At 36.7% G+C, this 16513-nt stretch overlaps 1 protein-coding gene across 1 annotated transcript in view; it reads left to right on the forward strand.

Moving 5' to 3' along the window:
• Window positions 1-16513, forward strand: part of LOC128189057 (uncharacterized) — a 97118-nt gene that overhangs the window by 73135 nt on the left and 7470 nt on the right. Inside the window, exons 162-197 of the mRNA XM_052860484.1 lie at window positions 258-496; window positions 847-1036; window positions 1396-1614; window positions 1910-2089; window positions 2277-2457; window positions 2740-2906; window positions 3222-3349; window positions 3756-4002; window positions 4425-4596; window positions 4723-4963; window positions 5173-5290; window positions 5424-5599; window positions 5749-5908; window positions 6142-6342; window positions 6891-7145; window positions 7281-7440; window positions 7602-7843; window positions 7995-8125; window positions 8299-8452; window positions 9490-9711; window positions 9824-9917; window positions 10245-10362; window positions 10522-10670; window positions 10803-10936; window positions 11206-11478; window positions 11617-11907; window positions 12136-12287; window positions 12639-12780; window positions 12883-12986; window positions 13141-13344; window positions 13655-13829; window positions 14062-14348; window positions 14481-14630; window positions 14789-15002; window positions 15495-15658; window positions 16140-16448. Coding sequence (XP_052716444.1) covers window positions 258-496; window positions 847-1036; window positions 1396-1614; window positions 1910-2089; window positions 2277-2457; window positions 2740-2906; window positions 3222-3349; window positions 3756-4002; window positions 4425-4596; window positions 4723-4963; window positions 5173-5290; window positions 5424-5599; window positions 5749-5908; window positions 6142-6342; window positions 6891-7145; window positions 7281-7440; window positions 7602-7843; window positions 7995-8125; window positions 8299-8452; window positions 9490-9711; window positions 9824-9917; window positions 10245-10362; window positions 10522-10670; window positions 10803-10936; window positions 11206-11478; window positions 11617-11907; window positions 12136-12287; window positions 12639-12780; window positions 12883-12986; window positions 13141-13344; window positions 13655-13829; window positions 14062-14348; window positions 14481-14630; window positions 14789-15002; window positions 15495-15658; window positions 16140-16448 — 6743 coding nt within the window. The remainder of the gene's footprint in view (window positions 1-257; window positions 497-846; window positions 1037-1395; window positions 1615-1909; window positions 2090-2276; window positions 2458-2739; window positions 2907-3221; window positions 3350-3755; window positions 4003-4424; window positions 4597-4722; window positions 4964-5172; window positions 5291-5423; window positions 5600-5748; window positions 5909-6141; window positions 6343-6890; window positions 7146-7280; window positions 7441-7601; window positions 7844-7994; window positions 8126-8298; window positions 8453-9489; window positions 9712-9823; window positions 9918-10244; window positions 10363-10521; window positions 10671-10802; window positions 10937-11205; window positions 11479-11616; window positions 11908-12135; window positions 12288-12638; window positions 12781-12882; window positions 12987-13140; window positions 13345-13654; window positions 13830-14061; window positions 14349-14480; window positions 14631-14788; window positions 15003-15494; window positions 15659-16139; window positions 16449-16513) is intronic.

The raw sequence follows: 16513 nt of genomic DNA on the forward strand, positions 1-16513 counted from the left end.
AAACAAATTTAGTTAGTTTCCAAAATTGTTTTATTCAGAATGTGAAATAGGGAATTTTGGCAGCCTTTTTTCTGTTTTCAAAAGGTTTTCATTTGAGTAACTATATTATGATTGTCTGGTATTTCATGGGTTTCAAATAATTATACTTTGAATATATGTTAACTTCCATTGTAAATACTCCATAATTGTAAATACATGTATATGCATGGTTTTTTTCAGAGTCATGTTATACAATGACATGTATTATGTTTCTATAGCTCCTGACCCGCTGCATCAAAAAGTACTGACTATATTCTCTGATGGCAAATTGGCCAGACTGGTGGGTAAAGGAATCCTGTCTGCTGAGTATGAGAAAATCTCCACCCCTGGGGAGTGTGCCACTCTGTGTAACTCCATGCACGTCACCAAGTGTCTCAGCTTCAACTATGACTTTGGCACCAGTGGACACTGTGAACTGCTAGAGGCTATTGAAGGGCATGACTTCAAAACTTCACTGGTAAATATCTTAACTACATTAGATTACGAATTTAAGTCATGAATCATGCAACCCTTATTTGCATATCTTTACTCCTCTCCTTTTCTTGTTAAATTATTAGCATGTATTTTATTAAAATGAGAGAAAAATTTGCTCAGATTTATAATATATGTCACTAATTTGTTTTGAAGAATTGTTATATGTATATTTTATGCTAAATGCTGATTCAGAAGATATCCAACTGGAGAAAGCGGAAGAATTGTTTCAAATATATTTATGCTAAATGCTGAAGATATCCAATTTGAGAAAGCAAAATATTCATAGTGATAAATCATACAAGACATCTTTTGAAATGCTGACTTAATTTGTAGGATGGCTTATACATGCACTACGAGAAACTGGGTGTTGGATCCAACAAGGCTTTCGAGTACAACAACCTGCAGATGTTGCACAACAAGCTGCACTTCTTCAACTTCCAAGTGATCAACGTCCTGGGCTACCAGAACATCCTGTCCTCTCACTCCATCATCACTGACTTCACACCGCCTCTGTACACAGAATGTAAGATCATGCTGAACAATTATTTTAATCATGATTATTAGAGTTTAGCTACAACTTACTGTTGATTTTATAAACAATTATTACATCATGAATTGATGATGTTACAGTATTTTAAAACCTATGGCTTTCTCTTAAAAATTCTATTCCCAATGAAAGTTCTGCTGTCTAAATAATGATTTAATGACAAATTCTTTTCCCAATGGAGATTCTGCTCTCTAAATAATGATTTAGTGGTAAATTTCTGGGGATTGTTTAATTTAGCTATACTTTTATGTTTAAGATTTTGATAAATAGATTCTTTTTTAGAATATCTGCATACATGTTTAAATTGAGAGGTCTTTTGAAATTGAATATTTCAGCCCAAATGAATGTGACAAGTGATATAATGGAGGCCATTCCGTGTGAGGACATAGTACCCAATGACAGAGTGGACTGGGAGAGGATCCACTGTGTGGGCGTGGACGCCAAGTTCAAGAACCACCGTGTGGTGGTGGATGGGGAGGGCTCGGAGACCGTCTATAATGGACACGAGTTCAAAACCGACCTGAGGTACACAAGGGCCAACAGATATGTCTCAGGTGTGTGAAGAAACCCTCTCAAATTATATGGAAATTACTAGTGGCAATTTCCAATGATTCTGCTAGTTTAGAGACAATTTACTTGAATTTGAAATAGCCATATTACATGTGGATTAATCTTTTAGTGTATGTTTAAAGAATAAAAGACAATTTGAAAAGTTGCCTGCCTTTGATAGACTTTTATTACTGCATCTTCTTGTACTTCTTTCATTTTAATAGTTTAAGCCTTTGTTTTATTTCCTCTTGAATGTCAAACATACTTGATAGTATGTTTATCTGTCTTTTTGATCCACAGCTAACTGGGATGGCATCTATGACCATGAGACAGGGCTCCTGGGATACTCTGTAACTGTGGGAACTGCCCTATGTGAGGAGAAACTGAAGGAACACCATGACCCCCACGCTCATCTGTTTGACCCCTCCCAGTGGACCAACAGTGTCATGATGACCCCACTGGTGCCTCCCCAACTCCCAGGTAAAAACTTCAGGTGTTTTGATGATTGTGTTGTTAACAGTCTTATTGATTTACTATGTAAAGCATTGACTTTCATGACGCATAGTTCTCATGTATCTTTAGTCTACTTTCTAGTGGAGTGAAAAAGGTGAAAAAAATTTTTTTGGGTAAACATCTTAAATGATATTTGAAATATTTTTATGAATAGATGGGAAGTATTATGTAACAGTGCGAGCCATCAACAGGATAGACTATGGAGGACCACTGGCCCTGACCATCTGCCACTCCACACCCTACATCATAGACAACAGTCCACCTATCATCTATGAAATCTACAACATCAAGTATGATGAAGACAAATTCAACCTGAGTCTGACCCATAATTCAACGTAAGTGCTTCATATTTTCACACACACTCTCTATCTTCTCTCTAATGGCTAAAAATAGTGAATAATTTTTCCTATACTGGTAAGCAGTGAGCTTTCTATAGTTTGTTATTGACCATGGTGATGCATGAATTTGTTAATCTATCAAAACTTAATTCTGAACTCAGCAGGCTTCTATTTATTGGTGTAGAAACAAAACAATTAAAATACATTATTAAAATTAAGTCATTTATTTTTAGAATCTCAGTAAAAGAAGTTATTTCTAATTCATGTTTTGCTTTTCAGAGACCCTGACTCCGGTCTAAACAGGAATGACTTCTGTCTGGGGCGCACTACGCGTGACTGTGATGAGTTGATGTGGACGCCCATTGACTTCAACCCCAACATCACACTGCTGCACCAGATCACCAACGGAGTCCCTGTGTGGATCAAACTCAAGGCTGTCAATAATGGTACACAAGGGTTTTGTGTGATTGTAAACTGCAACATTATGGAAGAACAGTTGCATGTTTGAGTTAACTAGTTAACATATTGTACGATATATAACTAGTTTACATATGAATATGAATAACTAGTATACATATACTGTTGATGCAGGGTTTTACCCCACAGTTTTAGTTTAATATGGACCAATTCAAAACAATAAACGCTATGCATGTTTTAAAACACATGATAGTACTGTAACAGTATTTTCTTGTATTATCTGATGATTTTTAGGTGTTTATATTTCTTTACCATTCTAATGATGTGTTTAATTCTGTTAACAGTGGACCTGAGAACCATTGGAATCTCTGACTCCCCCATCATCGTGGATCAGTCCCCTCCAGTGGCTGGGGTAGTGTATGATGGAGACCATTCTGGAGAGGATCTTGTGTACATGAAAGACAACAACAAGGTAATAAACATGATTAGGTTCATCAGTACAATGCAGTACATCCAATTATTTTTGCAATTATCAAATTTTTGCTTTTTTTCGTGAATATTTTCATATTGCAAAAAAACAATTTGCAGAGATTATATTTGATTTTGTTTGCCGTAAGAAATTTTAAATTGCAAAAATGACTGATGCAAATAGAAATGTTACATACTTACTCCATTTTGCAACAAGAGAAAAGGAGATTTATATGGTATTTTAAAGAACTACAGGTATTGTATCAGTCACTTCATAAAATATTAATTTGCTTTTAATTAATGTAAAATTTACAAAAAAATTGGTTTGGAAATGTTTTGATATAAAAATGAATTTATGGAAACTGGCAGAAGGCATAGAAGTAAAAAATGAATTGTAATTCTGATTTCAGATCTGCAGCAATTGGCAGCACTTTTACGACCCCGAGTCTGGTATTACTATGTACATGTTGAGTGTGGGCTCCCAGAAGAACATCACAGATGTTGCCAACCTGACCCAGTTCTCCTACAGAGAGAGCTCAGCCTGCATAGACCTACCCCCAGAGCGGTACCTACAACACAACCAGATGTACTACAGCACTGTGTGGGCCTACAATGGCGGCAACAAACAGCTCAATGTGTCAGTCACATCTGATGGAGGTAGCTACTAATTTCTACATAATTTTGTTAATTGTAATACAATGTAAATTTCAGCTTGTAATTTATTGTTAACGAAGTATTTACACTTTCCAAGCTCTCAGTCTCTGAATACATGCAAAATTCATATCGTTTTATTGGAACTTTGAAGAAAATTTTTGAGAAATAGAAAACAGGTAATGTAAGTAATTTTATGGACTCAGCCATAAAGTTGATCATTAAATTTATACTAGTTGCAGTATTGCTATGATTTTGTTACCATGCAGAAGTAAGTTAAAGTTTATAAAAATGCTAAGTTGCTCTTTTTGTAGGTAGCCTTTCAAAATATGGTGTTAAGTGTGATATAAAGGAAGTCATTTATTGTACAAATCAGTAGCTAGATTGTTTGAGTGATTTACTCAGATAGTATTCATTTCATATTTCAGTCCTGGTTGACCTGACAGAGCCAGAATCAGGTGATGTGATTGATGGGAAGGAGGCGACCTTTACTGACCTCGAGTTTACAACCAATCAGGCCAAAGTAGAGCTCCAGTGGAGAAACTTTGAAGACCCTGAGTCCTTGATCAAACAGTATGAAGTCCTTGTGGAAAGTGCCAAGTGAGTTACTTCCTTTATAAATGAAAAATACATGCTCATATTCTTATGTTAGTGCGATCGGTCTTCTTTACACTTGCTGCGAATTAAAGGTGTATTTTCCATTCTGAAAACCTTTCATTCTTTTAGGAACATGAGTGAGAATTTTGAAGTCATTAGGAACTGGACCTTGTTCTCCAACGCTACCACTAGTGTGACATGGCTCAACTTCCACCACCTGCACAGGGATCGCATCAGAACCACCCTGAAGACTACTAACGGTGCCCTGCGGTGGATCCAGAATTCCACCGACAGTTTTATTGTGGACCTTACTCCACCTCTCTTGCAGTACATCAGGGACGGAGTTGGGGCCAAAGACAGGGACTACCAGGTTTGACAGGCATTGCATTTGTAAAGCATTTTATCCTTAATTTCTAGATTTGAAAATGATTAACAATTAATATTTTTTGTCAAAACTCCAAAACACATTAAAAGTTCTTTTGTGATACAGATTATGAGTCAGTTGTTTTTTCTCTAGACTATGTACACATTAAATAGTGATCCTTAATTTTTAAGTTTTTGTTGCCTTTTGTTTTGCAGTCTGACTTGGACCAGTTGTCAGTGAGTTTTGGCTATGTGGACAAGGAATCTGGCGTCAACCACTACAAACTGCAGGTTTATGAACTGTATCAGGGAACCAGAACCCAGAAATACCCCGGTTAGTTCTAAAGGAATTTGCACACAGTCTCTTCATTCCCCACTTATAATTTGACCCTGTCACCATAAAGCATGTATGGTTTGATAACTCCAGTATATGATCTCATGGCATTATGTTTAATGATGTGTTGCAGCTGTAAGAAATGACTGGAAAGAAATATCTGACAAGACAGCCACCTCTCACACTTGGACAGGCCTGACCCTGAGGGAAGGAGCGCGCTATAGCATGAGGGTGGGGGCCATCAACAATGCTGGGTACCTAGCTTCATTCGAGACCAATGGTGTAGTGATTGATACATCTCCACCAATTGTAAGTATAATGACAAAATCTTGTTTATTTTGCTACATACATTATTTAATTTCATTTGAAAGAAGTTTGATAACCAAAGTCTTGGATCTGTTTAAACATTCTATTGTATTAGATGTTTATATTAATGTTTAAGTTGTCTGTGTTTCCAGGTATTTTGGCTGAGGGTTGGGGTGATTGGAGGAGCCCCTGAGGAGAAGGTGGAAGGCTATGTGTGGCAGGCAGACACCAAGGGCATCATGGTCTCCTGGCTCAGTGACGACCCACAGTCTGGCATCGCTGGCTACCAGGTGGCTGTCGGTACTACTGCAGGTATGTTATAGCATATGGATTTATTTTTTGCTAGTTAAAAAATTAAAAATCATAATGATAAGTATATTTCGATATTAAATAATTTCATTATTCTTTCGTGCATGAACATTAAAACATGATTTTCTACAGACATTAACAAGGTAAATTTTTTAAAATTTTGTTGACAATAAATATACTGTATGTATATCAGTACTTTCAGTACCTTGATTGTTTTTTTTTTTCATCTCACACAGGAGGAACAGATGTGTTGGGTTGGAAGTCAGTTGGGGCAGAGAGCAGTCAGTACATCACAGGACTCACCCTTGAGCTGACCAACATGACCACTAAGACCCCAGTGTACTATGTGTCCATGAAGGCAGAGAATGGGGCAGGCATCCTCAGTACTCAGGCTGTCACATCCACACCCATCATAGTCGTACCCGAGGACAAGGCTGGTAAGGTCTCCAAGCAGGTTATTGTATCATCTAACAGTGAAAACAAATCAAGAGGCTGGTTGTACTTTGTTAGTTTATCAGCTTCTTCCCTTATGTAAGATTTCTTCTGACATACTGTAAATCAACTCTTATTCCCATCGACTTTACTTGCGTTTTACTGGGGATCTACTGGTTATTTTTTCCAACCAAGCCTTATCTAGACAATTTGTTTCATAACCATATGACAAGAACAGGTTTATGGCAAGAAATATTTGCGACAATGAGGCTCTCACAAATCTTGCAAAAATTTCTGGCACACAAATAAAAGTTGGTTTATAGCATTCATGAAAGAAACTTTTTACATGTGATCTAATTAGGTCAGGAACGAAGGTTTGTGACTTATATAAATCAATGTCAATTAGCAAAGTTATGGTTGAATTTGTTACTTGTAAACTTAGTAAATTAGATGGACTTAGTAATTGTCATCTGTGTACAGCTGACTATAAGTAGGTGATAAATAATTAACTGCCTAAAAATCATGAAATAACGGTACTAATTTTATTTTTCAGGAATTGTTGTTGACGGAGCTGAAAATGTTGATAATGTGATCAAGAGCAGTGCAGCGGTCGACATCACCACAGATGTTGATTACCAGTTGGACTCCAGCACAGTGTCTGTCCAGTTCTCCGGTTTTGAGAGTGCCCTCCATGGGGTCATGCATTTTGAGATGGCAGTAGGAACCAACCCAGATGGTGGAGAGGAAGTGCTGGCTTACACAGACTTCAATATCGTCCATATTGAGGAGACAGATATTGCTGGAAATGGTATAATAACTTATGTAGACTTCATATCTTGAGAAATCTTAATTAACTACAGTTATACAAAGGAATTTATGCAGAGTTATAAAAACTGTTATTTCTTATAGAAATTTTTGCTGACTTTGGTTTATTTGTCTGTAGGACTGACAAGCTCTGGATATGCACAAGCGAATCTGCCTCTGAAACCTAACACAACTTACTACACCACACTTAGAGGAGTGACAAATGATGGCAATGTGTTACAAACCAGCTCTGATGGATTCACTATCGACCAATCAGCTCCTATCATTGCAATTGACAGGTCAGATTATCAGACTGAGTTCTACTTTAAAGAATTAGATTCTTCTGTTTTTAAGATCAGATATGCATTAATTAAAAACTTTGAAATTTTTTTTGGAAATTTGAGATTTATAAGGTATTCTCTAAAAGTTATTGCAATTTATATCAATGAAATTTTTATAGATTGACAAAGCATTCCTCAGCTGAATCAGATGTAGGAGCAGGGAGCATGGTGTACGAGTCGACAGAGGATTCCCTGTCTGCCATGTGGCATTACAACGAGACAGAGTCAGAGATAGTCAGGGGATGGTATGCAGTCGGAACATATCCCTACGCTGATGACATTGCAGCTCTGAAAGAAGTCCCCATTACTACTTCTCTCTCAAGTTTCCTGGCCAATAATGAAGTTCGACCAGATACTACAGGTTTGCATCCATAGTCACTTGAAAGAAGTTTCAAAATAGTAGATAATTCCTATAATTTGTTTGAAGTAATATTCAAAGAAGAATATTTGTTGGTTTACCATTTTTAGATTTGAAATAGAAAGCCTGTAATAAATGTGTAAACCTTTTGCAGGCAAGCCCAACATTGTGAGTGTGTGGGCTGAGAACTCTGTGGGTCTTGTATCCAAGGCTATGACTGGTGCTGTAATCATTGACCAGACCATTCCTCAAGCAGGCACTGTTACATGTCCAGACTACATACAGGTATACTTCAGGAAATAAAAAAAGGGGGAGGGGAAGCTTGGCACATATTTACACAGTGTAAAAAATTTAGGAGCACTTGAGGTTGAATATTATTTCTCTCCAAACATTAGATTAAGCTGTAAGACAGACATTTCTATGATATTTTTCAATGTGTCTGATTTTGTTTTTTTAAGACCACAGTCCCAGTGGAATGCTCATGGACAGGTTTTGTGGACACAGAGTCTCCCATCAAGGAGTACAGAATCATGATGGGCAATGCCAAGGGAGACGACTCCATCTACTCTGGCGGATCAGTTCCTGGACACATTCAGAAGTTTTCCATTCAAGGTAAATACTAATGTAAATATATAAAATTCCAAATGAAATGAAATTTTAATTGCTTTGAATATGATTGTCAAAAAAAAGTCTCAAATCATACATGACAGTATGATGGCAAAATAATGAGTGAAATTAAAAGATGTCCATTTAAAGTTTCTCCACCCTTGATATTTTTATGGTTTAATCTTTGTAAATGATGTTTAAATTTGAAGAGCAATATGTAAGCAATCAAATTGAACTAAAATATGGATATGTTGCAAATTTATTTTTCATGCTGCAGGAGCTTACACAGGTACACTATCAGAGCAATTATAGCGACAACTGCTACCCGACTTAATTATCTGATTTTGTTTATCTGATTTCCATATACATGTACATGTATAAAAGCAAATCCTACTGAAGTTAATCACAATTCTATTTCATGTTTTGATTATCAATTTAAGGCCATCAAAGTTTGCAAGTATATATATTATGGCATTTGCAGAGCATTTTAATCCAATTTTTCAACCTTGAAAAATACAAGTCGGCATCTCAAAATGTCTATAATTTTTTTAATAATGGTTCAAACCCACTCAAAAGCTTCATTTGTAAATTATTATATATCGTATCAAAGTATGCAAAGAAAAAATTACCAAGCGAGGTAACAATGTTAAAATATGGTGTATGTACAAGACTACTGATACGGTTTTGTTAGTTTTTCATTGAATTCCGCGATTCCATCTAAAACAACTATCTAAATTGTTAGATATAATTGTCATTTCACATTGAATAATTTAAAATGTGATGAAAAACATCTAAATTATTAATAAGTATTAATTGCCAAAACCAATATTCACATTTTACTAATGATAAAGCCGATAACGGTAAAAAAAAGGCTGGAATGCTCATGATGACGCATGTAACAATCGAAAGACCTTAATGTAATTATGTAAACTTCAATGAAGGAAAATACTAGTCCAAAAATTCACATGTCTAACGTAGAAGTGTAATTTTATCATTAACGAATGCATTAGGAGTAAATTGCTGAATGTAACCAACTTTTGTAGGAGCTGGCAGTAAAATGTCCCACGGTGCAGAGTACTATGTCACAGTGACAGCTGTCAACACAGTGGATATGACGGTCAATGCTTTCTCGAACAAGATCGGAGTGGACACCACCCCACCTAAAACAGGAGTGGTGGTGGATCTAAACTCTGTGTACAGGATCGATGCAAAGAGCACTGATGAAACTGTCCGCATGAATGCTGTCATATGCAAAACTGTTGCAGGTTAGATTCTTTGTTGTTTCTTTTAATATTTACATGGAAGTGAATTGTGGAGCAAAATTTTTGAGATGGTGTTTAAGAAAGCTAAAGGTCTATATGATGTGTGTTTTTACAGAATGCAAAGCCCTGGATGCCATTTGTACAGAATCCCTGACCTCCCTGTCAGTCACTTGGATGCCCTTCACTGACCCCGAGTCACAAGTTGTGGAGTAAGTGACCAACAACAAGTACTTGATAGTAACTTCAATCTTTTGCCATGTACCATGTACTTGAGAGCTCTTTTGGTTGAAATTCATTTTATTTCTCTATTGTTATTAAGTATTTCAATAAGGCTAAATATTAAAGACATAAAAGTCATTTTTCACAGTTTTTTAAAATGTATTTAGAGTGTATATATGGTAGAGGGAAATGGACGCTCTTTTTAAGTTTGATAAATACCGGTAAATATGACTCAGAGGTTTTTTTTATGATGGATACCTAATAAAAGGATACTTAATAAAGGATTCCTAAATCATAAAAGAGTTTCTGTGTTTCAGATATCAGATAGCTGTTGGCACATCACCAGGTGGAGGCCAAGTCAAGGCTTTCTACACAATCCCTGCTGGCAGTCAGCAACACACGGTCTCGGGTCTCAATCTGAATGGCTACAGAAAGGTAGGGGCCATCATAAGTTCATAGTGGTCTGAAAATCAACTGCCAATATGTTAATTAACTTTTTGTAATTGAGTTCGATAGTCTGAAAATGATGATCGATATTCATGAATCGGTGATCATTGAACCTGCTAAAATGTCTATCCACCCTGTCTTTGTTAGCTGTACGTGTCTGTGAAGGGAGTCAATGGGGCGGGTTTGACTAGCGTGGCTACATCAGATGGGGTGTACATCTCGTACCTCAGTCAGGGCAAGGACCCCCTGTCCTTTGTTGGGGTCATGGACATGGTGGACGGTGAAACCATGGATGTGTCAGTACTTATAGAAATTCTGTCCGTATAATCAGTCTATTGCAAGAGGCTTAATTTTTCTTGAATATGTTTCAAGACAAATAATGTTTTTCCTGACTTTTGCAATTATAACTGATGTTGCTGTGTTTACAGAGATTTCCAGACAGATCCCTCAACTATCCGAGCCAGTTGGGATGTTTCTGGTGACCCCTGTCCACCAACTAAATATGAATGGGCAATCAGACGACTGGATGGGTATGAGATCTCAAGTTTCTTCAGTACAAACAGTAAGTAGTCCAAATATACATAGATTTGGTATAAACAGTGCAACATCTATTCAATATTTTTAATTTCATAGCTTGTATGTCAAATGAGTGAGAAATCGGTTAGAGATTACAAGGTTTACCTAGTGTACTGTACTTGTACTGAATCTATAGCAGCATTTGTCTGCATCAACACCGCATACATTTTGTAAGAAATTTTGGATATGAACTCTGTGTTACAGTGACTAAGCCGTGTTTAACCATTTTTCTTCTTTTTTTTTTTTTTTACAAAGTGAGAACATACGGCTTGATTGATGGGTTGGAGATGAAGAATGGAGAAACCTATGTGAATTACATCAGAGTGACCAACTCCATCGGATACGTGTACACCCTGCGCTCCAACGGAGTAACCATTCAGGAGACCCCACTGCTGCCTGGTAAGGTATATGATGGAGACATTGACGGATTCGATCTCAACTTCCTGCCCTCTGTGACCAAAGTGTATGCCAACTGGAATGGTTTTGGTTTGCCAGCAGATGCCATCAAACAAATTGATGTCAACAGTGGTAAGGAGGCAGCACTTCTCTTTTTATGGAATTGTTTTGAAAAATAACTTGCAATCTAATGTTTGATGAGTGCATCAAAGTACTAAATACAACACATTTTTTTATGAGTTACTTCTATCATTACATAATGTATTACAGGAAATCCTGGGCTACAGACAGATGAATCCCTGATATCAGCCCAGGACAAGAACCAACAGGTGGCCTACTATATGGTAGCCCTCGGAACTGACCGTCGCTTCAACAAAACCAGGGACAACGTGGTGCCCTACACGTTTGTGGGAGAGAACACCACGGTTGTGTTCACAGACTTGGAATTGACCCCCGGGGTGGCCCTGTACTATTTCTCTGTGTATGCATTCAGTAAATCTTTCTCGAAGACACTGGTCACATCCAATGGATTTTATGTTGGATTCATGGGTGGAGTTACTTGTAAGTAAAAGGATCCTTGAAATTTTCAAAGTTAATTTACAGTAAAAGCTTATAATATTTCATGAGTATTCTTTTTTGTAGTATTAAAAGAGCATGATTCTAGAGATATTGAATCACTTTAAGTGAAATTTACAAGTCAAGTATTCTTGTTAACAATGCATTTTTGAACCATGAAACAATATTCAACATTGTAATGAGAATATTAATTTCAATCTGTTTGATGTACAGCGGGAGTGATCACCAGACCCGGTCAGTGTGTGAGCAATAACACGGTGCTGGAGGTACAGTGGGAGGGCTACACCTCCAAGCTGGACATCCTTATGTACTATGTGGCCATCTCCAACCACACAGAGGCCAACGGAACCAGCTGTAAAGACTATGTAAGGCAATCATGTTGATGTCCTGTCTACTAACTTACCTATTTTCTTCTAAAACTATGTTAAAATAACAAATACAAGTATTTTTGTACAAGTACTTGTATCATTTAAATATTTCTTGAGTGGGAATTGCTTACATTTTTAAATAAGAAAAAGTATTATTAAAATGTGTTCTTACTTATTTACATTTTACTATCCATGAATATTGTAGTCATTACAGATTTTCAGTTTGAAACAAAACAAAGAAATATGATTCAAATATCCATGCTCTTGATATCTGGTCATGTACACCTGATTCTGATTTTTATATTTCTATATATAATACATGTATGATATTTCTAAACATAATTTTAGATTGATGGTGGAAAGTTACCCGATGATGAGAGAAAGCTGTTGTTCAGTGCCATGGATGTCACCAACCAAGGACAGAATACCTACTCCAAGTTTACCAACCTGACACTGGAGCAGGGCAAGACCTACTATGTCTGGGTCATGGGTGAGTGCCTGATTGTCCGAGATTGGATCAGATCTTTCAAATACAATATTCTTTTCTGCAAGACTGTTAATGGTTATTTTTACTTGATTTAAACACCAACAGGTACTGATAAGTCTGGAGCTTGTGGAATGACTTACTCAGAGTTTTTGGTCGATATCACAGAGCCAACCATGGGAGTCATTAGGGCTGGACCTTGGTACAATATGGTAAGAAGTAATTTACCTGTACAGTGATACCTGTTGCCATTTCCAGTACCTTTTTCCATATGATTATGATATGGTTGATTACAAGTATACTCGAGACATTTAAGACTTATTTAAGATTACCTCTATGTAACTTGCTTCTTCGTCTGTCTTGTAGTCTTTGTCTTACACTACGGACAACTCTAGCATCACTGCTTACTGGGCAAATTTCACAGACGACGAATCTGGAATCTCAACCTACGAGGTCTCTCTGTGGAAGTATGACACATGTGAAACAAACAGTGGTACAACACTGGTCAACGATTGGCTGACGCTCAGTAGCAACACCTCAGAATACCAGTTTGTTAAACAGTCACTATGGGTTAGTTTAGCTGAACATGGTAAAATGTACCGGTATATTAAATATTGAGTTTTCAAACAGACAAAAAATGCAAAAACTTTATTGAATTTTTAAGACCATATTTCTGATGATGATCAGACATTTTATGCCATTAGATAGCTGATGTTGAAATTGGCCCAAACTGTAACATACTTTTACATTCAAGCAAATTCAGTATGATTCATATTTCACTTAGATGTTCAAAATTTGTAAATTTTGTTTTAGTCATAAAATCAAAATAAGTGTCTATGTCTGGCTCTATATTTTACTCGTTCGTTTTTTTAATTTTCAGAAACAAACTCCCTATTTTGTGAAGCTTAGAGTGACCAACTGTGCTGGTCTGTTTGTGACCCTGGAGACCACCCCTGTACTCTTTGATGAGACATTGCCGTTACCTGGTCAGGTGAAGGATGGCCTCGATTTCACCTCAGATCTGCTGTGGTTTAATGACACAACGAAAATAGAAGGTACATAATGTTTAAATACATTTGAATTGGGATCTTAGTGAAATGCATATTGGAGATATTCAAACCTCCAAAAAAAAATCAAAAAAAAAGTTTTTATAGATATTTAATTTTTCAAAAATAGTGACACATCTAATTTAAGATGAGGTTTCAAAATGGAAGAATTTTTTTTAACATTCATATCATTCTTAATATATATCATTATACCTTGCATGTTCATTTCTTTTTATGACAGGTACATTCTTGCATTTACCAAATCCTGATCAAAATGCACACCCTTGTCCAAACCAGAAAATTGCCATCAAGGGTGCTGGGTGGCAGAATCTGAACAAACTGGGAATGTTGGATCCCTCTGGAGAATACTGGCGGATTAAACAGCAAGACATCTATGTCTTCCCTGATGAAATTGAAGATAAGGTGAACATCAAACTTGTGAAGACCAAGGACGCCAGTAATAATGATATAATGGGAGCTGGCGCTATCTACAGGAGAGCAGAAATGTTCAATGGAGGCACCTACAAGGTATTTTGAAGGAAAAAACCATTTGTCATAAATGAAGTAAATAATTATGTAAAATTGATGAAAGCTGGTCACACTATGATAGTTTAAGCTCTTACAGGAAAATGGATTTAATCATGATTTTGTCCTTTACAGCTCCGTATCCAGGCAGCTGATAAGCAGGGAGAGGCAGTGACAGAGATCTTGTTTTGGGATGGTCCAGAAACTGGAATTGCCACATACAAATATGAGATTCCAAAGGAGTTTGAAAATTGTGTGTGCTGCTTCGACAATCCCATTCCTCAGGTGAGTTTTAGGTCTCTGTTTTGTTACTGAAAATCAATGAAAGAAAGTGCTGATATGTTATTTAGAATTCAATTTCTGGAACAGGTTTCAACTTGAAATGTCAAGAAGTGATTACTAATTGAGTTGGTTAATTGTTGGCTTTTGATTGGTTCCTACAGTCCTGTGGTGGGTGTAACTGTACCAGCTACCTGCTGGACAAGGGATACTTCCTGAACGAAACGTTCACCACCAGCACCACCACCACACAGTCCCCCAACAGCCAGACCTTCCCCCCGTACGACGTGGTGGACCAACAGGGCTCCAGTGTCATTGACAAGCCTGACCTCAGCCCACAGATAGCCAGGGACTCCTGTGGAGTACAGATCTACTCTGGTAAGGAGATAGAACATCTTCATCAACAGTTCCTTCCTTTTGAAGAAATACATCCATTCTACAATACAATGGAGACAATTTTAATTTTATAAACCTAGGAAATGCAAATATGTTAAATAAATAACATTTCTACTATATTTTCTTTCCAATATTAAAATTTTTATAAATATATTAGGTCTTTTTCAGGATTGTTATTAATCACATGCACTTTTATTTGTTACACAGTTATAAAAGATTTCCTTATAGTACAGGTATGATAATAACACAAGGTATCTTACTCCAAATCTGTGGAGTATCCCCCTTCTGTGAATTGCAATTATTTTCAGCATTGCGAATTCAGAGTTAGATATCTGGTAGTATTATTATACTTAAGGGTGATCTTTTATTACAGAAACAAGCACCTATGTCATTAATCCAATCATATAGCATATGCAAATTCTTCCTTTACATTCTAGCAAGTGTAGTTTTTTTTCTTCCTTTTTTTTCCAACAGCCAATCCCAGTGCTAACCAGAGTGCCTTCCTTGTGTCGTGGTGCCGGTATAAGTATGACTTACGGAGGATGGGAATCCTGGCCACAGACATCAACATCAACCCAAGCAACGCGTTCCATGACTACACAGTGGACTTTGTCATGAAGAGTGAAGATTCCACCTCAGTATGTATCAAAACAGTGTTGCTTTGAGAATATTTGTATGATTTCATTTCTGAATGAATTAATTAATATTCCCAATTTCATACAATTTTATAGTTTTTAATTTCTTCTTTCAAAAATTGTCCATGATAAAGTAGAGATGATACCTCTTTAATATGTCAAAGTGAGTCGAAATTTCAAAGGACTCTTCATGAATTTTAAAGTATTAATTTTTCAAATTTACAAAATTTGGATGACTAAATGATTATGCATATAACTTTGTTACTTTTTCAAAGTATCAAATGTTAAATTTAAAAATAATGAATTGAACCTTTGTTCATTAACATTCCTTAAAACATTTTACAGTTTGATTTCCACATTTTAACCAGTTTGCAGTTAACACAATCATGTAACTTAAAGAAGCTGAAGCTGTTTGTTGCATTGTTTTGTTGATGTGTTGCCAAACATTTTTCATTTCTTAAATGCTGCTTCTTCTCTCTTACAGATGGCTCTATGTATGATGGTATACATTGACGATGAATTCATCAATGAACTTTGTGACGTCCCTCAGATTTCTACAGAAGCATTCATGTTCTTCCATGTTTTTAAAAGACTGAATCAAATGCCCAATTTACAGAACAATTTTGAGGCCTGGGCCACATATGCAACATTAGCTGGCCTTGAGATGCCTCCACCCATAGGCACACTCTGTAGGTCTGGACCTCAGTTCAGGGCCTTCACCAACCCAGTCATTTTCTACGAGGCAGGCATAGGCACAAGCAAACTAGCATCGGACAGCGTTCCATTCAGAAAGGTACTACACAATTCACAAAGGCTACAGAAAGTTTTCCAAAGGCATATTCTTTGGTGCATAATTTG

This window comes from Crassostrea angulata, chromosome 6 (genome assembly GCF_025612915.1).
Source record: "Crassostrea angulata isolate pt1a10 chromosome 6, ASM2561291v2, whole genome shotgun sequence".
Classification (NCBI taxonomy): Eukaryota; Metazoa; Mollusca; class Bivalvia; order Ostreida; family Ostreidae; genus Magallana; species Magallana angulata.